The following is a 26,794-nucleotide window of genomic DNA, read 5'->3' as shown; positions in this document are numbered from 1 at the left end:
TATTTTATTAAATTTTCCGAATGTAGCTCATATCACTCTATTACAATCGTTAACAATTTGTAATAGAAACTTTTGGGACAAAGCACTGACAACCCTGACTCAGAGAACGTATAATATATATTATACGTTCTCTGGTACCTGTGTATGGCTGTGTATGAAAAACAACAGCAGCCGCATTCCGCATTCCGAATTTTTTTGCAACACCCGGCCGTTTTCCGTTTTTCCCGCGCGTGTAGACTTAACGTTGAAATTTAGAAATACCTAAATTGCAGTCTGCCGAGATCGCCACAAGAAGTTGTTTCTAGTTTTAAAATATTTGCTTGATATAAAATACCAATACACCACTCCTATAAATCAAATAACCATTTAACAAAATTATCTGAAAATTATCATTGCGGTGTCAACTTCAATTTTTTTTATTACTACGGGACCAAATTTGTAAGTAGTTTAGTTAGAATGTGTTATACATGCTCTTTTTATCTTCAAATGGGACTTTTTGATCGTGTCTAACCTTTAAAGTGTATTAAATTCGTTTCAGTAAAGTCTTAATCCAAGATTTAGTTTAGTAAAAACTGCAAGACCACAAACATAATACCAGCGAACGAAATAAATTACCCATAAAAATGCCGCGAATCGCAGTACGTCGGAAGGCCTCCACACCAATTGGCAACAATAACAATGAAGAATTAGATGCTCCAAAACGTAAACTACAGCGTACCGCTTATCAATTGCCATTACCTGAGAGACCACACGTGGTGGGACGTGCTTTGGTATGTGGACAAGGAGATATGGGCCAGTTAGGTCTAGGCGATGATGAGTCGAAATTCGAACGTAAAAGACCGGCTTTGGTGGATTCTATAGAAAATGTTGTTGATGTCAGAGCTGGTGGCATGCATAATCTTGTATTAACACTCGAGGGGACGGTTTACTCTTTCGGCTGTAATGACGAAGGTGCACTGGGACGTGATAGCAGTGAAGATGGTTCAGAATTTGAACCGCATCCAGTAGAATTACCAGGAAAAGTGCTAAAAATATCAACGGGTGATTCACATTCGGCTAGCTTGTTGGAAGATGGTCGTGTTTTTGCATGGGGATCATTTCGCGACTCGCATGGAAATATGGGTCTGACATTAGAAGGAAATAAAAGACTTCCAATAAACGTTTTACCTGACATGGTATGTTGCGACATTGCTTCCGGAGCAGATCATTTAGTTATACTTACATGCAGCGGGAAAGTATTCACCGTAGGCTGTGCTGAACAAGGTCAATTGGGCCGTGTGTCCTTGCGGTCGGCGACTGGAGAAAGTAAGTATTTATAATGAGCTGCCATTATGTATCAATTATAAATTCGTTATTGACATAAAATTAAATATTTTATAGGTCGTCGTGGCAAAACAGAGCTGCTGCGCCCAGGTGAGGTCATAATCAAACGTGGTAAGCCCGTTGAAGCTATTTGGGCTACGAATTACTGTACATTTTTGCGCGAGTCACAGACGGGTAAAATTTGGGCTTTCGGTCTGAACAATTACAAGCAGTTGGCCTATGCCAAAGATCTTGCAACAATTATAAATCCAGTAGATACGAAATTTGAGAACGTTAAACAAATTGCCGGTGGACAGCATCACACATTAGTACTTAAAAATGATGGTTCTTGCTATTCTATTGGACGCAGTGACTACGGTCGCCTTGGACTCGGAACCTTAAAGGGTGATATCACAGAACTGCAATCAATCAAAGGATTGTCCGATAAGTTTGTAGTTTGTGTGTCATGTGGTGAAGCGCAATCATTTGCGTTAACCGATGATGGTAAACTGTATTCATGGGGCATGGGTTCGAATTACCAATTGGGTACGGGATCGGATGATGACGCATTGGAGCCTGTACAAATCATTAGCAAACAAACTGAAGGCAAACGAATCATACGTGTTTCCAGTGGAGGTCAACACAGTATATTTCTAGTTGAAAGCGAGTTACAGCCAGCAACAGATTCTAACGCAGATGCTGAAACAAATGGCGACAGTAAAATGGAGGAAACCAACGAACCGGAAAGTACCAAGGAGGTGGAGCAAAAGGAGACTGCCGAAAACACTGAAACTGGGAAAGGTGCTGCAAAGCGTGGTCGTAAAAAGAAATAAGGAACTATTTAAAAAGACTCCCCAAGAATACAAATCATTTATAAGTAATTTGTTTCTTGTATATTTTTTGTTTAATTATTAATATTCCGTCTGTTGACTGTTAATAAAATAGAACGTAAATTAATTAGTTATTGACTAGAGCGCACACACACTTACGTACTGGTGTGCCTCTACATTATTGTTTTTTAAATTGGTATATAAATTGATTGATTCTCTTACAATTATGCAATTGAACATAATATATTTCGAAGAACAATATACACTTTTTGTACTACACGTACATCATCTCATATGTAAGTTCATTTGGGATACTTAATAAAGCATGAATAAAAAAAATGAGTAATTAATATGTTTGTTTCACATTTGTAAAGATTGCATTTATTTTAGCTTATTTTTTCGATTTACTCTTCATTTGGCTTCTTCATTGTTGTTGTTTGTCTCCACAGCTGGAGAATTTCGCAAAATAAACCCCCTAAAAAACGTTTATGGGTATGTATGTACATACATGTGTAGTGTTATAAACCATAGTGGTGTGACAAGTTCGATTTTATGCAAAATGTTCATTTATATGTATGTATGTATGTATTTATAAAATTTTGTATATATTGGCATTTTGTATGTACAATGTTATGTATAGTTATTAAATAGTCAATAATATGAGTAATTCCAGCAGTTAATATGTGTATATATTATATATATGAACGTGTGTATATAAAATTGGCTGCCGGTATTTTGGATTTTCTATAATTAGATTTAAAATAGCAATCCTTTGCGTTGTTTGGAAGGGTGAACGCATGTTGGTACACGTTAAACATGAAACTAAGTTATACATTAGTCTATTGTCTGGGGACATAAAATAATCTAAAGAATTTTACAAATTTTAATATTATTTAATTTAAAATATTTGTGCATGATTTCGCTCCACTTTATATTGAAATGCAAAAGACCTACCCCTCGATGACTTTTCTGTTTGTGGCACAATACTAAATACACACATATGTAATGTTTACATACGCATGTCAGTTTTGCACACATTTTGACGGCATTTATAAAATCTTTCCACGTACTACACTTAACATACATAGACATTTTTATATTGCCGCGTTAAATATTTAAGTTAGTGCATTATATAGAAATATATATTCAAAAAGGTTGAGCTCGTTCGTTATTACATCAATTTGTTGGCCAACTTCTGTGTGCTTGCTGCGCGTGTGTTCTCATATGGACCTCAATGGTTGTTGCTGGAGGTGTCATTGGCGGCGCTAAAGCAGTAATTGTTGTCCTCGACTCGGAGCAGCAATAGAACGAGATGAATATAATACAGAAGAGCATCGAAATTGTAATTATGATACGCGCAAATTTACGTGCAAATGCGATTAGACCAAGCAGGTAGCCACCACCAGCCACACCGCCCTTATCAAAAGCAGCTTCGTCATAATCGATGGCATCGTCATCGATGACAAAATCACCGCAGTCAATGTCGCCATCAGCTGCTGTATTGCAGTCACAAGCAGTTGTCTGCTCGCCACTGCTACCACCATGGCCTCGTCTACGTAGCTTCTCCGCGGCAGTGGGTACCAGTAGGTGCTGCTTGGTCAAATTGCATTTTGAAAGTAAATATTATAGATTTCGGCTTTGACAATTGGCTGAAACACTACATTCTTCATCACCGATGCAGCCGGGCAGGTGATTTAGTTGTGTCTTCAGTAGATAAACAACCGCGACACAGAGTCCCAGTAAAAATACTAGCGTAATACATTGTAAAATTTGTGTAAATCTCAATTGACTCTCCAGGTGTTTAGCTTGTGTTGACAGCTGTTGAGAAAATGTAGATGCATGGCATTAGTATATACATATGTATATATATAAAATGCAGAAGTATTCTTATATTTACAAAATTTCTACTCACATCCGAAGTGTTGGTACTCTTCGTGGATGAAAAACCCTCATCCGGACCACCGTTGAACACGGTAATTTTTCCACAGGCGCAAGTACCCGGTGTACTTGCTGCACTTGCACTGCTTCTATAGTTGCAGGTTAGGCGATGTTGCTCCACATCATTGCCATTTTGAGGTTTCATTTTCCAAGCTTCACTCATACTTTGCTGCGACGGCTCTATACCCACAGGTGCTGGCATACACATGACGAGAAATTTATCCTTCGGCGACTCACCCAAATGATAGTCCTGCTTCAACATAAGGTTCACCGAAACCGTCTCAGACGGCGCTAAATAGCCACAACGTGGACGCACTCGAAATTTTTCTGGCGAAGTTGTTTGAATCTGCGTGTACATACATAAGTGTGTATATCATTAAGGACGGTTGATTAGTCAATGGAAAAGAAACTTACCTTATAAGTTATAGCCTGTTTTCCGATGCATGTGAGTTCTATTATGCTCTCGCTATTTTCGCCACGATTGAAGTATATATTATCGTTTGGAGAAATTCGCAGCATTGTGCCTAAACGTTAAGAATTTTTGTTGAATTTTAATAAATGAAGAAATTCTAAATTGTATGTTCAATTTTGACAAATTTTATGTATATTTTTTGATTATTTGAAGTTACAGGCAATGGCCTATTAATCAAATTTAAGTGTAATATTCGCTGTAAAAATAATACCTTAACTATTTTATGGAATTGCATAAGCATTTAATATAAAAAAAATATTAGTATAAAAGTGAGCAGAATTTATTATAATTTGTGTATTTTTTTTTTTAATTTAATGGGTTATATACTAAAAATATATATACTATTTTATAAGAACATTTGGCTACACTTACTCATTGGGTCCAAGGTTTGATAGCCTCGCTCGCACTCCGGCATTTCAGATCCCGCGTACATCCGGTTGTTGTTGGCAAAATGTACCTAATGAAAACAATTTTTTTTTTAATAATTTCAATCAATATTTAGGTAACTGTTGCAATTATTGTAAAACATTTTTTCTATTCGGTATCATTAAAATAATCTGTTAACCATATTAACTTTCCATTACCCACCACAACTGTCGGCGATTGAATGCTAAAAGATCGACAATTTACTAAATCATTGGGTTCGATTCAGTGTATTCATATATTTGTAAGATTATACATATGTGCATAATGTTGTACGTTGTAACACTTTTTAAAGGACTTTGCTTGAGGAGCAAAACAGCGCAAAGACTTGTAATTCGTTATATGTACATGTAAGTAGGTTTTTATCTACAAATTTGTGCATTGTCGCTCTCAGTCTTTTTAGTTCAATTTCAATGAACTCTTCATCATTGTGTTAAGAGCTCTCAAACGTTTCGTTTAAATGCTTACACTTTCTATTTTTGTATTAGGCATAGTTTGCTTTTTTAATTTTATTACAAGTATAAAATACACATAAGTATGTATAAATGGATACACCAATACTAAACACAACAACGGCATGTATGGTATCCCTGCAAGGAAATACTTGCAAGTATAAGTTTTTTAAAGCAGATAACATAATATTATATTTTGATATATAATCTCATCAATGTCATAACGTAGTTCAGGTTATTTCTTTATATAGAAAATATAATAAAATCATTATTTATGTTTGACTGCATCACATATTCGTTTTTATAAAATATGTTTCCATGTAGTTTAAAACATAATATTCAGTTGCTATTAAAAGGGGTTAACAGCAAATTAATAAGGTATTAATAACGCTACCGTTCCCTTCCATTCATTATCTTCATTGCCAAAAATCCAAAACGGCTGGAAATTGTTTTTATTCTTTTTTCTATTCCGGTTGCTAATAAAATGTACATTGGTAATATCACAGCGAGAGGACGCCATACGTTTAAGTGAAATCATTATTTTAATGATTTTTTCCTTTTGTATTTTTTACACGAAATTGTGGTTTATTCGTATTTATATTTTTTTTTAATTTTTTTGTTTTGTAAATTGTAATTGAAAATATTCGCAAAAATTTTGAAAATGTCGAAACGGTTGAAAATTTTAAAAGAAACAAAGAAACTACATATTTGTCAAAAACATGTTACATGCTGTAATGTAATTTTGTTTACACTTTTTTCTACAAATCCACAGCTGCACTTGGTCACCTTATTGAATTTTCTATGAATTGGTGAATTGATTTTCAACATTTTTATATAGAAATATATATGTATTTTAATCAAACTTGATTGTTAAAAACCAACACATTTTTTTAAAGAAAAATAACTTTTTATTTTAGTATTTCAGTTACTTTTGATTGATTTCTACGCACCGGTATTAAATTAACTTTCAATAAACGTCCTGCAAAGTTTGAGTAGTCAGGACGGCGAAACGTTTGTAAATGCAATAGAAATATTTCTTTCTACATAAATTGGTCTGATTTGTTTAAAAATTGTTTGATTGTCGTGAGCTTTCTCTATTTAACTTTTAATTACAAATTATTTAACATACATTTTTTGCAAAAGACGACAAATTATTATACTAAAAACTACACACATATGTTTGCCGAGAAAATTTTACAGCTCCAATATTCACCTCAATAGTTGTGGTAAGTAAAATAAACAGCTGTTAGTAATTCGAATTTTAGACAGAATGCCAGATGTATGAAAGTTATTTCAGTTAATTTATTTAAACTTGATTGCAAAGTAATGAAACGAAGTTAACGGTTTATATATATATATACTTTATATAGTGCTTACGCTTTTTTTATACATAACGACTCTTCGATGATAGTTCCAGTCAACATTTATGGATATTTTCATGGTGAATTTGGGTCTTGTACATTTTTAAGGCTTCAGCTGTCAATTTTTTCAGATCAGCTGTTTTTTAATTCTTAATTTTGTTTAATTTCCAAATCAAAATATGATATTAGTAAACTTGTTTAGTTAGAGAATTATGCAGCGCGCGTTGTTATGGTTGTTACAGCATAAAATAAGTTTATGCTAGTTTTAGAGCATCCTACACAAGTAAAGCTATCGGTCGTGGCGAGAGAAATGTAAAGTTGCGCTAGCTATGTGGCAGGCCAGATAGTTTTGGGAGTGCTGTAACCTATTGACATTGTCTTTTATGACGAGCGGTCTCTTAAAACTGATCAGATGGTGCGAAAATGTTATCCTTTTAATTTACTTCATTATTGGAAAATTTATTATTAAAAAATTTCCTAATTTTAAGTTCTAGTGATCTTAATCCTTATATGATTTATACCTACAAATATGCATGAAGTTATACAAAGCTTTATCGGGGAGCATAAGGAAGTATGTACTTATATATACATACATACATACAAATGGTATGCATATACTATGTAGCCATGTAAATAAGCTCTCAAGGTCAGCATATTTAAGCCGCACTTATTGCTAAAAAAGTTAGCATATACGTGATCACATACCCTGGGCATCTTGGCAGAATATTAATTTTTTCTGTTTCTCGTTTCCTTATTCTATACACGCTGCTTAGATTCTTCGCACAACAGTTGGTTGCCTGCTTGCTTATTCCTCTTATGTTTGTATGTGCTTTTATTTACCGCAGAACACTTTGTATAGAAGCGTTTAAATAATTTCTTAATTTTTTTACACTTCACAAATTCAGTCGATCGCGTTTCGAACACTGGCCCGCACTTTACGTTTTTCTAAAGTATTATTTAATGAAGGCGAGTAATTTACACGATTCTTACTTGCATTACACGAAACTCGTTCTATCACTCAAAGCTATGAATTTATTTAAAAAATTATTCATATAAAATTATAAAAAAAACATGCGTTAATACATAAATATAATACTAAGGCACAAACCACTCACGAGTAACTAATGAAAGCGGCGCGGCAACCGAGAATCAACTGAAAACAACCGACAAACGACACCAGAGCGTCGGCATTAGGGTCGCCAGTGGCCAACATGTTGAGTAAATACTAGATACCTACATATGTATGCACATATTTTTAAACACGAAATATATACAATACACACACACAAATATATTCATTGATATGTGCTATGTGAAAATGAAGCAATAAAAACAAAAGACAAGAAGCTTCAAATGCCAATACAACAACTAAACCACCAGCAGCTATACGCGCACCAACAATACTAAACACTTCAGTAGAATTAATGCCAATAACAAGAACAATACATATCTCATAATGTGTGTGCACACACAGAAACAGCCTTGCCTAGCAGTGAAATGGCCAGGTGCATTTTCAACCAGGTACAAATGGATTCAGGTAAACAATAGATAGGTAGTGAGTGCCACTTGAAAACCGCAATTATTTCATTGTGTTGTCTGGGATTTCAATTTCAAATAATTATTTGAAAAAAATATATATATGTACATGTCGTCACCTAAAATGCAAAATAACGTATCATCAAAAAATTCGAAATTGAGTGTCTTATTGATTACGCTTCACTACTTCAAATTACATACATAATATTACATATGGTCAACATTTTCAGGTTCTGCGGTCACATATAAATCAGTTTTAACCAATATTAAAATTTTGTTTCACTCATGTTCCATTTTATTTCGTGTTTCATTCATGCCACTGTAATTTCCGAAAATGTTGTTACGTTATTTTGCATTTCAGGTAACGATATATAGTTCACGAAATTATAATTTCTGATATTTAGTATATATTGTACATATCGTTTGAGAGAAAATCAAATTTGACCCGGACTAATAAAAAAACGCAAAAAAATTACATTTTCTTATATTTTAATACAAATCTTTTTTAACGCCTTCAAATTGGATACTTTTACGCCAATACAACCATGTCAATGCTAAATCTAATTAGCCCACATTTGTTATAGAGTCCCGGGATGACCTTCAGCGCCTTCAGTGAATTTTGTTTGTTGCGGTTTCAGCTCAATTTTGGAACGCCATTCGCTTGACTGTTGTACGCTTTCGACTTCATATTCATAAAAACCCGTCTTATCACCAGTAATGAAGCGTCTGATGAATGTAGGACTCTCAGCTATGTTGTCTAGCATTTCTTTTGCGACTTCTACTCGACGTCGTTTTTGCGAAAGATTCAGGTCTTTTGGTACGTGTCTGGCATTGATATGCTTCATATCCAAGACATTAACCAAAATGTCTTAAGAAGATCCTTAAGCAATGTTGAGATCCTCTGCTACATATATTCCTGGTATTCCAAAAGATGATTTTCAAGCACTGTTTCTTTAGCTTTTTCGATTTTATCGTCACTAACAGAGGTGGATAGACAACTCGCATTTTTCGACGATTGTGTCTTAATGATAAAATTGACTCCTCAAAATGTTTCCGAAATATTTTCAATGGGAACCGTGTCAAAAAACGGCTAGACTAACTTTTCGCGTAGTAAACACTATACCAATTAGCACATGGAAATCAAGCTTCGAACATTAAAAAATTTATACCACAAAAAACAGACTGGTAATCGTATACTCGTATTGTTAATCTTGCTCTCACAAATTGTCGACTGGGTTAGCTTACACACATCCATATCAAGCTTAAACCAGTAACTCAACGCAATCCAACGCAAACGACGATCAAAAGATATAATAAACAAAACAATAAAGAATTTCATACGGAGTGAAAAGCTCACACAAAGAAATAGATGAATAAATGGGAATGATATGGAGGCAGATTGCAGGGTTTGACATACAAAGTTAGTATTACAAATATATACACATGCGTACATGCTTACATACCTACATTTATGCATTCTATTAGGCGAATATGCTTGAAGGAGAACTAGAAATTGGCGCGCCGCACAATTGAATATATGTACATACATATGTATCTATGTATATATGATTGTGTGTATGTTTGGCTGCAATTGTGTAAGCTGAATTTGCAAATACATTGATATTTCTACTTGAATACATATGTATGTATGTATGTATAGATTAGCCAACATTAAATACCAATTAATTGTGAATTGAAGTTGGAATGTAAAAAAATTATGAATAAGATACAAATACATATGTATGTTAATACATCTGTATATGTATATATTAATTGATTAACAAAGAGAACAACAGAGTGGAATATCATTGAATTATTATTACCAAAATCAGTGTTCGTTTCGAAATGTATTTCGCGCGTTTTTGTTCAGCGATGAGGCCTCATTTCTGGTGAATGGGCGTAAATAAGCAAAATTGCCGCATTTGGGGTGAAGAGCACAGAAGCCGTTCAAGAACTGCCCATGCATCCGAAAAATGCACTGTTTGGTGTGGTTTGTACGCTGGTGGAATCATTGGACCGTATTTTTTCAAAGATGCTGTTGGACGCAACGTTACGGTGAATGGCGATCGCTATCGTTCGATGCTAACAAACTTTTTGTTGCCAAAAATGGAAGAAATGAACTTGGTTGACATGTGGTTTCAACAAGATGGCGCTACATGCCACACAGCTCGCGATTCTATGGCCATTTTGAGGGAAAACTTCGGACAACAATTTCATCTCAAGAAATGGACCCGTAAGTTGGCCACCAAGATCATGCGATTTAAACGCCTTTAGACTATTTTTTGTGGGGCTACGTCAAGTTAAGTCTACAGAAATAAGCCAGCAACTATTCCAGCTTGGAAGACACAGTTCCGAAGAAATTCGGGCTATTTCGGCCGAAATGCTCGAAAAAGTTGCCCAAAATTGGACTTTGTAATTGTGTAAGACGCAGCCGCGGTAACATTTGCAAATGATATTTCTACATAAATACATATGTATGTATAGATTAGCCAACATTAAATACCAATTAATTGTGAATTGAAGTTGGAATGTAAAAAAATTATGAATAAGATACAAATATGTATGTATGTATGTTAATACATATGTATATACATATATTAATTGATTAACAAAGTGAACAACAGAGTGGAATATGAGTATATGTACATATGTGCATACATAAGTATGTAAGTATGTTAAATTATTTAGGGAATTTTTCTGCAGTTCACCAACTGTTGAACTACAAAGCGTTAATGCGATTGGCATCAATAAATTTTGAAATTACATACACACATACTTCTAATATGTTTATCTTTGGGCAAGGGCAGACACAAAAATAGGTTCGTATATTTTAAATAAAATTTTAACGGGATCATTAACATAAATTTCTAATATTTTAAGTCTAAGAATGCAAAGTACTCACATTGCGGTTGTGTTTCGAAGAAAAATATCAATTTTAACATAAAACCGTTTGAATATTTATGTACATATGTACATAAGTATATAATTTTGGTTTTAGACTAAGTGTAACGGGTTTTCTACGTAGAGTCACGAGGGATTTTGCATAAAAAGCGCAACTTTGCCACATTTTGATTTTTTGATTTACCTGAGCTAATAAATTCTCACGACTAATGTCACACAAATTTCATTTGATCAAATTTGACTCGGACTGGACCATTTAAACTGCTCGCGCAAACCGAATTGATAAGATTTTCTTGGTAGTTGGGTAAACTCTTTTTTATGTTCGTGAGAATTTTGAACTCCATATGGAGTTTGAACTCTTTGACCTGAAAAGTTTGTCTGCAGATTTAAAAAAAAAAAATGGAACTGCAAAATTGCTTGCCAATTTGAGTTTCCAATGAATTCATGGCTAAATAATTATTAAAAATGTTACAGAAATGTTTTTGGGAGTCTATTATAACGCGAACACAAGTATTTGAGTGGCACAAAGCATTTAGTGATGGTGAAGATCTAAATTTTCTAGATGATCCGAGTAATAGTTTCGGAGATACAGCCTTGAAAACTTGTGCACTTGCTTTCCACTTTTATTGTCACTCAAATCTTTCGAAATCTCGAAACTGTGTTTTTGAAGTCGGTTGACAAGGTTTCTCGAGGACTGTTTAACCGATCTTCATGCAATTTTACACAAGTCTTGGAGACACAATTCTTAAAAACTTGGGCTATAACCATTTTTTGACAAAAAAAAATGTCTCAATTTTTCTACAAAAATTAAAATAATAATAAAACATGTATATTTCAATTTAGATAATCCTAAAAGAGTTTTTTTGACACTCTTTTTTGGTCACTGGAAAATCAAATCTAATAATTTTTTTCTTCGTCCAAGTTCTAAGTTAAGGTTTTAGCTAAAACATGTATTTTTTCACTTTAAATGATCCTGTAAGGAGTTAACATGCCAACTGCCTCAATGAAATCCCATGTAACCCACTAAAGAAAAAGTGTTTTACAATCGTCGTGCTGGTATCAGCAAAATAGCCAAAGATCCCAACATCTTATATACATCCATCCAAAACATTTCTATTAACGTTTTAGATGCGAAACGCGTCAATGCCAGACTCGTGCCGAAAGATTTGAATCTTTTGCAAAAACCGATTAAAGATGTTTTAATACACGAAATACGAAACGTAGTTTTATGAATATAACGTTGAAACTGTCCAACAATCTAGCGAAATGCACTCTCAAAATGGACCGACACCCAAAATTCGCAGAAGGCATTGAAGACCATCCCAGACGAAACTTTTAACAAGTGTATTGTATTGTATTAAGCGATGGTTGGAGCCTATTTCGAAAGCGATAATAATGATTTGTATAAAAATAAATGAAAATGTAGTTTTTTTGTCAGTCCGGGTCAATTTTGATCAGATGACATATAGTACTCTTTTTAATTTCTCACTGTGAGCCCTCTCTATTATTAAAATTGGTCTCTATTGAAATATACTTTCGACCATCAAGTGACTGTCGTAGACTGAACACGTGTGGTTGTCGAGTAACCGCATACACTAGTGAGTTTTGAGAAATTAAAAAAAAATTTAACCAAACTTTGTGTGCATACACAGTATATACATGAGATTTTAGCGTCTACTTTCAATACCAATCGGCTTCGCAAGTGGCTTAAAATTGCCATTAAATTCCGTATAGGCTGCACCAAACATAAGTGGCAAATAAATGCCTACAGAAATGATTTTCATAATTCTCTTTCATATACTTTTATCCGTGAATTAGCAATGAAACGGAATGATAATTGCAGTGTCACATACTCCACAATTGTTATCAAAAACCGAGCAGTTGAATTGATATGAATTGCAAAAAGCTTCCACTTCCAACAAAAAACGACATACGCTGCAACAATTACCCAAAAGTTCTCTGATACTCCATGCTCCAAATTCTTATCAAGCTATCGTGTCATGCTGAGTTGATGTTGAATACAATCCCAGCTGACCAATATATATTGTATAAATTAGTTATATGCAAGCACATATTTACAAACATATACGATTACACATACTCTATCTTCAACTCAAACCAATTCATTGCAAAGAATCTATATAACTTTAGCTCAATGCCAAAAATCAATTAGAGAACGAAAACGATTGCAATGCGTGTCAAAAATAGTTAAGTCAACTTTACGCCAATAACAACAAAAATTATGGATTCCATTGTATATATTGTCGATAATTGCCGAGCTGTGTGCTCAAATGGAGCCACTATCTCGTGGCTTGCGATAGTCGCTGCTCTCATCCCCGCAATCAGTGGTCATTTGGCATTAGAGCTGAGCAATATTTGCAGTTATATACAGACATACATATGTACATACATATATTACTTCGTGGCACACGATAGCGACAAGCATGCCCTCATTTTGCTTTGAAAATAACTTTTCAATATATTTCTGTTTGTACTAATCTATGTAGAACATGCAACACAGAGCTACGCATAAAATATTGTCCCCTTCCGGTTTTTGGTTTCTGCTTATTGTCAATATGCCGCACACAATCCGATAGTGTTTAGTTAATGCTTTGCGTTGATAGCTTTTAGGCGCGGTCAGTGCACGCGCTTCTCCGACTACTGATTTCAAGAGGATGACCAGTAGGAAAAATGAAGTGCAAACTGAAATGTTAGGTAGTCGAAAAATTTTTTTTTCGTATTTCTGATCAAACTTCAACATATTTTTTTCTATTTATAATAATAAATAAATAAACAAATATGTGCCATTTTGGTAGACCACAAATTTCATTGGTGGCTTGCGTAGAATTCTTCCCTTTTATACAAAAAAATACAAATATATTAATTTTTCATTTTTTGAACAGCTGTAACTTTTTTTCAACTTCCTCGAATTTAATTTTTTTTTGGTTAAATGATGCTTAAAATCTGCATATACGAAAAGACTTCTTCGACTACCCAATATATGTATAGATATGCCCTTGCTCTTAGGCGGAATATAATGTTTAATTTTAAAAAAGGTAATTTTTGAAAATTTGCTTCAAAGAAAATTACACTTTTTCGGAAAAATTTAGTTTTACCATTCCATCGTTCTGTTGGCATTAAGAGCGATGCCGTTTATAGTGATATTTAAGTTTTTCGATATCATTAAGTACGAAGTTTCGAACTCAGATTAAACATATGGCTTTGTTTCGCCGATTTCTTTCCAGAGACCATTCCTTTGAGGGATATGTAAAGAAAAAAGTTGATGGCCGACAATCTTCAAGCCATTAGCAGGTTCCATTCCAGAACTTCGGTGATATAAATGTACATACAGTAGAGCGGGTTGATTTTTTTTCTATAATTAAATGTTCTACGGATCATTCTAAGCAACTTTGCCGAAGAGACTACAAGTATGTGTCTAAAAACGGTTTCGAGCCAGCGATTTAAATGACGAAATTTAATAAATAAATATTAAATCTGAATAATCGGTTGTATTGAAGATATGTGATATATAATAGATGTTCAATCAAAAACTGACGAACAATGTTCCATGATCCCAAAAAAACTTCGCATTAAAACCAAAAACCTTACACCGCTTCCAGACCGTTCTCTCTTAGGCAAAGTTTTTTAGAATGGTCCGTAGAACATTTCCTGCGTACGCAATTTTTCCGTGCTTTTGGCTCCCTGTAATGTAATCCGTCCTAATGCCAAAGTCTTACACAGATATGTTGTGAAATTAGACATACATGATTACTTGAAAAGCTGTTGTTTTTCCGACAGGCCATTCAAATTCAACTTTAAGCGTGTATTTTTATTGCTGTTTTGGCTAGCAAGGCATTTAATTTTAGTGTTTACAATCAACACACAACTAAAATAGAGTTATAACTATTTATGGCCTGATATAAATGTACACGTAATGAAGTTTTTAGTTTTTTAAAAAGCACTCTTGTATTGTACTAATCCAACCTAACCCAGCAATGAACCTCAATTAGTCATCCTAAAAGTATGCTAAAACTTGCTAAACCACCTTGCTTTAATCATGCATCTGCACGTGCATTGTTAATAGCAATCAATTGTGATGACTTATACCCGTTATAAAGGGTGATTTTTTAAGAGCTTGATAACTTTTTTTAAAAAAAAAACGCATAAAATTTGCAAAATCTCATCGGTTCTTTATTTGAAACGTTAGATTGGTTCATGACATTTACTTTTTGAAGATAATTTCATTTAAATGTTGACCGCGGCTGCGTCTTAGGTGGTCCATTCGGAAAGTCCAATTTTGGGCAACTTTTTCGAGCATTTCGGCCGGAATAGCCCGAATTTCTTCGGGCTTCCAAAGCTGGAATAGTTGCTGGCTTATTTCTGTAGACTTTAGACTTGACGTAGCCCCACAAAAAATAGTCTAAAGGCGTTAAATCGCATGATCTTGGTGGCCAACTTACGGGTCCATTTCTTGAGATGAATTGTTGTCCGAAGTTTTCCCTCAAAAATGGCCCTAGAATCGCGAGCTGTGTGGCATGTAGCGCGCATCTTGTTGAAACCACATGTCAACCAAGTTCAGTTCTTCCATTTTGGCAACAAAAAGTTTGTTAGCATCGAACGATAGCGATCGCCATTCACCGTAACGTTGCGTCCAACAGCATCTTTGAAAAAATACGGTCCAATGATTCCACCAGCGTACAAACCACACCAAACAGTGCATTTTTCGGGATGCATGGGCAGTTCTTGAACGGCTTCTGGTTGCTCTTCACCCCAAATGCGGCAATTTTGCTTATTTACGTAGCCGTTCAACCAGAAATGAGCCTCATCGCTGAACAAAACACGCGCGCGAAACACATTTCGAACCGAACACTGATTTGGTAATAAAATTCAATGATTTGCAAGCGTTGCTCGTTAGTAAGTCTATTCATGATGAAATGTCCAAAGCATACTGAGCATCTTTCTCTTTGACACCATGTCTGAAATCCCCACGTGATCTGTCAAATACTAATGCATTGTGATGACTTATACCCGTTTATACTTATAAACATACAAACTAAATATATGAATTCTTATCTAAATTAGTTTTTTTTCGAAGTTTGGTAATATTATTTTGCCAGCACGTCTTAGTTCATATAACATAAACTACAAAGTCTCACTCACCTTCTTTTCATTCGGCGAATCGGGGCTGGTTGGCTCGCTTGGCAGCGCTCCATTACTTTTCACAGTCAATGTAGTAGGCCGCTTCAACTGTTCAGGCACAAATTTGAATTCGTACAGGTCATTGCCACCCCAACTGGCAAGGCAATTCGCTTTGTCGATGTACTGATTTATGTCCTTCTTCGATATCATTTTGAGTATTTCCAGCGCTTTGGCTGGCAGAAAACCCTTTATGATTTTGAAAGCCGCTGCAAAAAGCAAAATTTTGTACTATGAACTTGTGCACTTTAAAAAATGAAGTAAAAAATTAATATTGGCGTCTACCATTTAGCACCCAAGCCATTTCGAAAATCAATATATAATTCAGCGCATTCGGATAATATAGTTTGAATGTTTCGATGATGCGTTTGACAAACTCCATATCCATGTTGGTTACGCCGGTGCCGGCCATGTCGAAGAAAATTGTCATTTGGTCCAAATCCGTTTCGCGGTGTATTCGCTCGATCCAATAGACCACAACGCGAATAACTTCATCCATATTCTTTGTGCCTTTTACATGTAGCTTGGTTCGGAATATGAGCAACGCCTTGCCATCCACGTCTTTGTTGTGTGCAAATACTACTCCATCGTGTAAGTATTCCTTAACCAAATTATTTTCGTTTAGTTCATTTGTGCCGAACTGTTGCCGCCATATACAAGTTTCCCAAAGCTTTTCAATTGATGTCTGCGTGTTCAAATCGTACATCTCGAGGAATCGTGTTAGCCACTTATCTCCATCGCGTATCCGTTCGAGATCCCGGTAATGGAAGGGTACTGTGAAATAAATTAAGAAAGACAAGAAGTTTTAAGAGATTTTATCGACCAAATTGAGTGATTTTTTGACGATATTATCATTTTTTTCTAAAGGTACAGAGGACGGGAAATATTGTATTGGGTATAAGGGTTTAAGGGAACATACTATAGTCTGATATTTTAAATTATTTAGCAGCACACCACAGTAACACCATCTGTTCCCTTATGGGATTATATATATATCAACTTGGGAGTTAGAAAAAAAAAAAACAGTTTTTTGTGTACTCGTAGCTGATTTCCAGGAGGACCTCCGAAAAGATGTGTCTGGTTATGAGGAAGACTTCTCTGCTTAAAATTATCTCAAATCCAAAATCCAAAAAACTAGTTATAACAATATATGAATATAATTAAGATTTGCGTGAAAAGCCGAAATTATTTTTCAAAAGTTATTCTTTTGATCATACGAAATTATTATCAAGAAGTATGTATCTAAGAAGGTCATGAGATCGATTCAGCCATTTCGCACATATCTTACTGATACCAGAGTAGTTTATAGAAGCAGGGGTTAAAAAGGGACGATGGGCCTGACATTTTTCAATATCGACCAAATTTGCTATATGTATAAAGCATTGTTACCCTGACATTTTTAAATGTGATCCATTTCGAGGTTCCCTACTTTTTTCTAAAGAAAAAACACAGAAACTTCAAGCTTAATGGAAATGTTGATTATCATTCGAAAGAACATTATTTCGCGTTTCTTTTTTGAAGATTATCTCATTTAAGTGATAGCGGCGTCCTCGTCTCAGAGGGTCCATACATTGAGTCCAATTTCCGATGACTCGTTCGAGAATTTCGACTAGTAGTTGGGAAATAACACGCGTGGTGTTTTGCATAAAGGCCTGAATCAAAGTGGGATAGTCCCCAAAGACTTTAAACTTTACATATCCCCACAGAACCATGATCTTGGTGGCCAATCGACTGGCCCAAAACATGAACATATCCGATTACCGAAGTGTTATCTCTATAAATCCATTGATTTATGCGATGTTTGGGAAATGCCGCCGTTTTATTGAAACTAAATGTCGCCGATATTACGAGCTTCGATTTCAGACGTGAAAGAGTCGGTTATCATAGCGCGATAACGGTCGCCATTGACGGTTACGTTCTTACCGGCATCATTTTTGAAGAAATATGGACCGTAATCATCGGCCCACAAACCACACCAAACCGTTGTTTTTTCTGTATAAAATGGTAGCTCTCGAAACTATTTAGTTTGCTTCTCGTCCCATATGCCGAAATTTTGTTGTTTACATACCCATTGAGCCAGAAATAGGCCACATCGCTGAACGAAACTTGGCTCAAAAACGTCTGATCTTCGTGTAACTTTTCAAGAGTCCATAGAGCGAAGTGATTTCGCGTGAGAAGATCGAGCGGCTTCAGTTCTTGCACAAGCAGTATTTTGTATGCTTTCAACTTAAGATCTCGAAGTAAAATGCGCCAAGTCATTCCATACGCAAGTCTTAGTTGTTGCGGAAGGCATCGAATCGATTCTCTACGGTTTTCGTGTACACTTTCAGTTACGGTTGCTATATTTTCTTCACTGCGTGCTGGACCTAGTCTATTTGGTTTGGTTCTCAAGATGGGTTGTGGTGTGGCGAATAGTTCGCCCAGTTGGCCGATCATGTACTAGATTGCTAATTAACCACCTTTGAATGTGTCGGGATAAAATCAAATAGTGCGTTCAAAGTAGGCCACTTTATTACCCAAAATGGTACAATTCGGACCAAAACGATTCAAGTCCCCAGATACCAAAAATGTGGATAAAAGTTCCAATTGTGAACTTTTTATCGAAAATACCAGTCAATCTATGAGACATATTATAAAAATTCGGAGGGAGTCTTTTTCTAATAATAATATGTGTCGAAAATTGGTTGAATCACATCAATTCAGTATTTCTTTAGCCCCTATATAGCTGGGAGAACGATTTCGAACTTCCAATTGTCTATAACGGAAAGTGTGTAATTTATTTTAATAAAAATGAGAGAGCGTGTTTTTCAAATAACGCTGCATCTAAAATGTATAAAATTAGGTTAAAACTTGCCTAGACCCCATATAATTTACAAGCCTTATACATCTGAAGCTAGTTATTTCCCTCGCTTTGATTCGGGTGAGTGAAAAAAGTATGAAATGTACTTTTAGTGACTCAGCCTTTCTTTACTTGTTTAATAAGGACTTTGTCGGGTTGAGAAAGTTCACTTGTAATCATTCAGTCACTGAAGGTTAGTCTTGTATTCCTTTTTACTAGTAGAAAAAATCGAATATTTTAACCGGTAACAATTTTTTCGACCAGTTCTACTCTCTCATTAAAATTTGGAAATTTGCATTTGAAAATAACACATTCTAACATTGTATCTCTATAATTTATAGCGCCAATTAGTGGCAATAACAATACAAAGTCCATCAAAACCGAAACAATAACAGAATGTCATTTTCAACCACCTGTTAATCTTATCTATCTATGTACATATGTATATGTGAAAATACGATAATAAAAAGCGTATTAACTAATGTCACAACTGAGCACTTGCTGAACAATAAGTTCCTTAATGACAGAATTTAAACACTCATAAATTGAATACACAGCCATTACTAGGTACACACCTAGTACATACACGTACAAATGCACTTTAGTTCATAATTTGTTTGCTTGAAATTATCATCAAGGTAATGTGTTGGAGATCACACAAAAGTTTAGGGGGTTAGACGACAAATCCATAAAGCAAGTGTGATTGACTTTTAAACTGCGAACCCGCAAATTGTTTATTTGAGCACATATGGAACAAACATAAATATTCCATTAGGGGTGTGCCGTGTAGCTGACTATTCTAATCATCAGATAAATGTATAATATTTGGATAAATTAGCAATGTACTTATAAAAGCCTTCATGGATGATTTTTTGAGTGCAAGAGCTTTACTCAATGATTCGTTATGAGTAATGAATTGAAGGCACTTAGTTTTCAATAGTAACGCCTATGTTTACGAGAAGTTTTGATTGCCTATCGATTGTTTGTGATAGCACATGATAATATATCTACCATAAGAGAATAAGCACATGGTATATTCATAACATCTGGATAAATAAAGAATTTTATTTTTTTGGACTTAAAGTGGGATTCAAGGCTTCATCGTATTTAGAAAGTTCATGTATTTGATTTTAGACTTAACTTGGTGCCTAATTTAGCTGCGCTCTTTCTTCTTAAATTATGATAGAGTAAATTCGTATTGCTGTCACATATCACTTAAGGTTTGATATGAAATGATAATCAATTTTACTTGAATTTCTCTTAGCTGTAGTTCAACATATCGTTTTCTAAAAAAATGTATGCAAATTATTTGTTCGCCCCTAACAAAGAAAGTACAACAGGTTAGCAAAGATAAGCTTGGGAATAGCTTTGTGGTAGCACCTGCTTTGACTCACACTCAGTTAATCAACTGCACAGTGGTATCAAAAAACAATTTATTGTTAAAATATTATTTTAATAATAAATAAGATTACATTTTATGATAATGAGAATAATGATGAGAGTGACCAACTGTTTATGCAACCACCCTGTTTGCTTGGAGATACGCTAAAGCTTTTAGAAAAAATAAAATGAGAATTAATTTAAAGATTAATAAATAAGAAACTGATCAACATATAATCGGCCGGCATATTAAAAAATGGTCAGTGTTTATATTGCAATTCTTAAGTGGGACATGGTAAACACACAGATAAAAATACTTTAACATCAAATATCCCCATACTCATTTATTCATAATATAATTAAATAAAGCTTAAAGAATAGAGTCATTAGGATTTATTAAATGCATCACATTTTTTTAGTTGTTTTTAATTCTCATTTACTAAGCTTTGCTTTTGTTATAAGTGGCAACTCTACACCTAAACGTGCAAATTTTTAGAGACTCTATACCTTTCTATACCTTAACGTCCAATATGTATTTAAATTGAGGCACCTAAGAACTTTTCTTATGACATCTAAAGACGTACGTGTTTTATAGTTAGACATAACCTCCAAGCGATACGAGAATAAAATGATGAATAAAAGAAGTAAAGAACGGCTAAGGTAGCCGCATATTACATACACTCGCAACTTGCCAGGATTAGAGGCAAGGTAATACCTGCAGGTACGTAAGACTTGTTAGTTATATGTGGTCTAGGGCAAGTATACATCCGATTTTATGCATTTTAGGCATAAAAATGAATCATTATTAGAAAAAACGCGCTCTCTTAATTTTATTAAGATAACTCACATGTTTGCCGATATAGACGGTATAAAATCAACCGGAAGTTCGAAAATCTTTATATTAGGTATTTGGGGGCTAAGTGTATTATTGATCCGATTAAAACCATTTATATTAAATTAGAAAAGGATTTTTTCTTAAATTAAAATATATATCTAACAGAAAGAGAGATATTTTCTATAAAATTTTTGGGAATTAGAAATTTGATCTACATATGCGGTATCTGGGGGCTAGAATAATTTTAGTCCGATTTGGATAATTTTTGTTTCCATTGAATTTTTATGTTCTATTAAAATAAGTATTACTGCTTGATTTCCATATTGAAGAGTGAAAAGATCAGATGGAGTTTAAAATTGTGTTATAAGTAAAGGAGGAGTGGTTGTAGCCCGATTGCGCTCATTTTCGCAATTGTCCAAAAAATGGCATGTGTCGAATTCGGTTAAATTCAGTCAGGCGGCTCTTGAGCTATATGATTAGTTTTATGTGATACAAACAACCTTTAGGGGAATAAAACTAAAACTAGAACTGCACCAATAGCCGAAACAAACAAAGCTTAAAAAAGACTAAGCATACTGTTCTTTTTTTCTGTTCTCAAACCATAAGAGTATAATCGCTAGATATAAATTTCGTTACACTGAGAAGATTATCGCCGAGACTACGGCCTATTTTCATGCAAAATGCGATCGTATCACAAACAGACATGTTATTGAAAAGTTTGAAAATATAGAAAATTTTTTCGAAAGCATGATCTGTTACAATTACATTATAAATCGATCATCTACGATTAAAGCTCCAAGGGTCCTAATTCTGCTCGGACTAAGATTGTAAGGGATGTACCAACTATTCCTGCTCTGGATCCGAAGTTAATATATAAAGTTCCAATATCTGCCTGGTTTGTTGAGAATAGCCATTTTCACCATTAACTCTAGTAAATAATAAAATGGAATTTTGCCAAAAAATTGTTTTGTAGCCCGCATGGTATACGGGTAATGTACAAATAAATATTAATTTTAAAATTTTGACTATTTGAATCATGCTCCAAAGTAAAATACGGTGAATATTATTTTTTCGATTTCAAAGTATTTATTTTATTCAATTTTGTTAGTACAAGCCCACTGTGCAGTGAACGAAACTATTCCTTACTTAGAATTATAAACATACTGCAGTATTTGTATTACTAAGTAAATTTCTAATAATTAATTATTATCTGCAAATAGTTTATTACTCATTCAAACACAAATAAAGGGTCTAGCAATAAGAACGAAGTTAAAACAAAACAAAAATCTCAAATTTGGTCAAAATTGGTTATGTGTTCATTTGTTCTGCAGATAATTTTATGTCATTTTAACCCACCGAGGTGATCTAGTGACTGATGCCTAGAGCATACTGAAATTATGGAGAGAACACTTCGCCAGCCTGCTGAATGGTATTGAAAGCGATTCCCCAATCGATGTCGATGGAGCAGTCGTTCCATTACCCAGCCATGACGAAGTTCGAATAGCAATTAGGCGTCTGAAGAACAACAATGCGGCAGGGGCCGATGGATTGTCGGCCGTGCTATTCAAATACGTGATAAGGAGCATACATCAGCTTCTTTGTAGAATATGGTCGAACGAAAGCATGCCCGACGATTCGATTTTAAGTGTGTTCTGCCCAATCCACAAAAAGGGAGCTCTCGCAATCTGTGCCAACTACCGTAAGGTAAGACTCCTCAACATCGCATTTCTGGTACTATCGAGCGTGTGAAAGATTAAAGCCCACTTTGGTGGTTTAGACATGTAAAACATTTTTTTTCACTATTCGTCTAATTGAATATTTGAGGTCTATTTGAAAAATTTCGATGTTTTGAAAATTCGAGACTGACCTAATTTCTTAAGCCAGATTTGAAAAGCTGTTTAACTTTTGTGAGAAGCTTTTTCAAGCCCCCAAATTCATATCTATACTTAAAGGTTTTATATCATATAGGTAATATAATATGTATAATTATTCTAAGTAATTTTTAGATATATTATTCTCACGTACGGAACGAACCTAGAAAGTACCAAGTAAGCTTCACATACTTAAGTAACTTTTCAACTGTGTGGCTACTTGTCATATACAAAAATTTAAATTTATGATGAACAAAAATGAAATGCATTATTATATTTATCTGTTTACATTATGACTTAAAAGGAGAAAGACCCCCTGAGACAAGGTGTTGCATTCATATTTGATAAAAAAAAATCCGCTTATGCTATTGTTGTTGGCATACGTACACAAATCTCTTTAGCTGAATAATGGAAGTGACCTTACAATTTAATACAACAAAAGTGTACTTATTTGATTTATTTTCTGGACTTTTATATAATTCAGCACGTGAAAGCATTTTCTTACAACAAAAGCACGATATTCAGTCATGAAATTTCGTCAAGTTGACAAGCGCATTGCAAGCTAATTAAGTCACTGCATTTTTGCTTACCTGCGGGTGGACTTTGCTCGTATTTTTCGTTGAATAAATTTCGCAGCTCGTCGATCTGACTTTTGGTGGGTGTTGGCGCTTTGACTGACATTTTTAATTTCGTTTTATTTTTTCCACAAACTTAGCAAGCAAGTACTATAAAATATAATTAATCACTACAATTTGCGGATTTAGCGCTTAATTTTGTATGATAAATGAGCACAACGAATAATTAGTCGATCATAAAAAAACGAATTTCACTGCACTTCCGTTACTCGTATCCGTACCGTTTCAGCGCCGAAATTGTACTGGGGCGGCGAGCACTACGCCGTGTCGACGTACAATCGCTACAACTCAATTGTATTCTCCATTCTATTTGATTGTAAAGAGTGTTTACTGCATAAAACAAATTTGTATATTGCACGAACATATGTTCATACATATGTAAGGGCGCAAAACATTCTCACATGTATGTATGCACTACCGAAATTCACTCAAAGGCTTCAGTTTGACGGCGGCGAAAAGCGCGCGCTTATCAATGGGCGATAATAGACTGCTTCGAAATCTAATCGAAAATTAATTTAGCATATGTTGGTATGTACATACATATGTATTCTAAATACATGTGTACGAGTATGTGTGCGAATGTGCATTAAATTTGCCTTTGCATTTAATCGTTAAAGAAACCACTTTTTGATAAGATCGCGCTACTGATATAGTGAGCTTCAATATACATGTATACTTATGTATGCATACAAGTATGTATAAATGAATATATGGTGCAGCTGCACGGACGCGTGATCGCGCTGCTCGCCGCTTGCTGCCAAGAACCGAACTGCCGACAAATTGGATTTTGATTAATGCAATGCCATGCGAATGCGGTAGACACCAAATGAAGAAGCTACATACATATGTATATGCGTAAGTATGTATGTATGCATTTATAAATGCAAACTATAAAATATGGACAAAAAAAAGCTTAATTGTATACCAAATCCATTTTCGAGGTCACCGGCATTGGGTGATGCGCTACAATAATGAATAATCAAAAGTTAAAAAACAATTAACGAGAATCCAAAGGCCAAACAAGCGCTCGAAAAAAAAAAATCAAAAAAATGAAAAAATAAAAAAAATGAAAATAAAAATATTAAAAAATACTAGAAAATAGTAAAACAATGTATGCGACCCACATACACAAGCAATATATGGCAAGCTAGCTGATATGGCCTGCGAAGCTTCGAAAATAGATCAAACGGCAAAATGCGTAAAACATGTTTTGAATTTTCAATTAGAATCGGTACAGCGACCCGCTTCCGAGCATGCCATACACGCATACATAATCACATACTCTCCCTTACATACATACCTACATACATACATATCGACAACCTGCGCTCCCACTGAGTCGCGTTCTACAGTTGACGGTGTGGTTCGCTTGCGCTTGCTCTCCGGCTGGCCTTCACGGCTATCAACATGATGATCGCTTTACCGGTTTGCCATATAAGAGTCACAGCAAAGCTGACGCGCTGTCTCAGCGGTTGAGTGTATTCTCATAATATAACTGTTTGTTTGTATGTATGCAAGTATTTTGCGATAACCGTTGCAGCCGAAGCGATTGCTTGACACAGCAATCAGCCGGTTGTCTATGAAGCGCCGTCACTGCTGAGCGTTTCTGCGCGCCCAGTGAGCGCCCGTTGCATTTGTGAATGCGCCCAGTTGCTTGCTCGCTCACATACATGGCTTGATTTGTTGGACGCCGCATCCATCGCGTGTTTCAGCTGAAATGCTTTCATGCTAAACAATCAGCAGGTGTGCTAATGGTTGCATGTGGTTCGTTTCGAAGGTTTTATTGATAAATTTTTCATATATGTAAGTATGTATACAAGTATCTATAATAATATCCATGCCGGCTGTCTGCTTTGTTTACGTTTTTAATGATATGCTATAAAATTACGATTATGGACTTTTATTTTCGCATTGAGTGACTTGAGGTAATGTGTTGATGATACTCAAGAGAGTATCATAACTAAATTATAATAAATGATAGTTTGATATTTTTCAATGTAAAATCATCAAAGATATATACATAAAAAATGTAAATCGTAATCAATTAGCCGAAGATCGTTTTTCATTTGCTATTCTTCTTTGTTTGAGCACTGTTCTCTTGTGAAAAACAAACAAATGAAAACAACAATAAAACAAGTAAGGAAGGGCTAAGTTCGGGTGTCACCGAACATTTTATACTCTCGCATGATAAAGTGATAATCGAGATTTCATTATCCGTCATTTACATATTTTTTTATTTTGCTGTAAAATTAATTAGAATTAAATTCTGAGAGATTTACCGATATTTTCGGTGAAAAATTAGGTTAGGTTAGGTTAGGCACTGAGTTCTTCGTGTTTGATATCAGGGACCTTGAAAAGTTATACTCCGATCACGACAATTTTTCTACAAGGGATTCCTCAGCTCAAATACCGTATTTGTGTAAAGTGTTATTCCGCTATCATCATTGGTTCCTAATGTGTATACTCGTATTATACAGAGAAGGCATCAGATGGAATTCAAATAGTGTTATATTGGAAGAAGGCGTGGTTGTGAACCGATTTCACCCATATTTCGTACATATCATCAGGGTGTTAAGAAAATATTATATACCGAATTTCATTGAAATCGGTAGAGTAGTTCCTGAGATATGGTTTTTGGTCCATAAGTGGGCGACGTCACGCCCATTTTCAATTTAAAAAAAAAGCCTGGGTGCAGCTTCCTTCTGCCATTTCTTCCGTAAAATTAAGTGTTTCTGACGTTTTTGTTAGTCGGTTAACGCTTTTTCAGTGATTTTCAACATAACCTTTGTATGGGAGGTGGGCGTGGTTATTATCAGATTTCTT

The 26,794-nt window shown here is 34.8% G+C and overlaps 2 protein-coding genes across 4 annotated transcripts; one reads left to right on the top strand and one right to left on the bottom strand.

Moving 5' to 3' along the window:
* Positions 1 to 154: 154 nt before the first annotated feature.
* Positions 155 to 2,482, top strand: LOC105229015 (regulator of chromosome condensation). 2 transcript variants are annotated; one of them, XM_011209056.4, is made up of 3 exons: positions 155 to 438; positions 544 to 1,305; positions 1,381 to 2,482. In XM_011209056.4, exons 2-3 carry the CDS (start codon positions 624 to 626, stop codon positions 2,133 to 2,135), a joined length of 1,437 nt encoding a protein of 478 aa, XP_011207358.1. In that variant the 5' UTR covers positions 155 to 438; positions 544 to 623; the 3' UTR covers positions 2,136 to 2,482. The 2 variants fall into 2 exon arrangements, with proteins under 2 accessions (XP_011207358.1, XP_011207357.1); XM_011209055.4 differs by having other exon boundaries at positions 539 to 1,305.
* On the bottom strand, positions 2,479 to 24,737 carry LOC105229014 (motile sperm domain-containing protein 2). 2 transcript variants are annotated; one of them, XM_011209054.4, is made up of 7 exons: positions 23,927 to 24,737; positions 16,697 to 17,185; positions 16,376 to 16,620; positions 4,915 to 4,999; positions 4,485 to 4,594; positions 4,045 to 4,416; positions 2,479 to 3,950 (listed from the first exon to the last, which is right to left on the bottom strand). In XM_011209054.4, the coding sequence occupies exons 1-7, from the start codon at positions 24,015 to 24,017 to the stop codon at positions 3,756 to 3,758; spliced, it is 1,587 nt and encodes a 528-aa protein (XP_011207356.2). In that variant the 5' UTR covers positions 24,018 to 24,737; the 3' UTR covers positions 2,479 to 3,755. The 2 variants fall into 2 exon arrangements, with proteins under 2 accessions (XP_011207356.2, XP_049313303.1); XM_049457346.1 differs by having other exon boundaries at positions 4,909 to 4,999; positions 23,927 to 24,709.
* Between the last annotated feature and the right edge of the window lie 2,057 nt (positions 24,738 to 26,794).

Source organism: Bactrocera dorsalis, chromosome 5, assembly GCF_023373825.1.
Source record: "Bactrocera dorsalis isolate Fly_Bdor chromosome 5, ASM2337382v1, whole genome shotgun sequence".
Taxonomy (NCBI): domain Eukaryota; kingdom Metazoa; phylum Arthropoda; class Insecta; order Diptera; family Tephritidae; genus Bactrocera; species Bactrocera dorsalis.
The sequence above is the reverse complement of the archived record's forward strand: the minus strand, read 5'-3'. Positions and strand labels throughout refer to the sequence as shown.

Coding starts and splice junctions, on each gene's coding strand:
- LOC105229014 (XM_049457346.1), bottom strand. CDS start 24,017: ATGTCAGTCAAAGCGCCAACACCCACCAAAAGTCAGATCGACGAGCTG. Junction 5,000..16,375: donor ATTCGCCGAATGAAAAGAAG/GTGAGTGAGACT, acceptor TGTTTTCATTAG/GTACATTTTGCCAACAACAA. Junction 3,951..4,044: donor AGAGTACCAACACTTCGGAT/GTGAGTAGAAAT, acceptor TTTTCTCAACAG/CTGTCAACACAAGCTAAACA.
- LOC105229015 (XM_011209056.4), top strand. CDS start 624: ATGCCGCGAATCGCAGTACGTCGGAAGGCCTCCACACCAATTGGCAAC. Junction 1,306..1,380: donor GCGGTCGGCGACTGGAGAAA/GTAAGTATTTAT, acceptor AATATTTTATAG/GTCGTCGTGGCAAAACAGAG.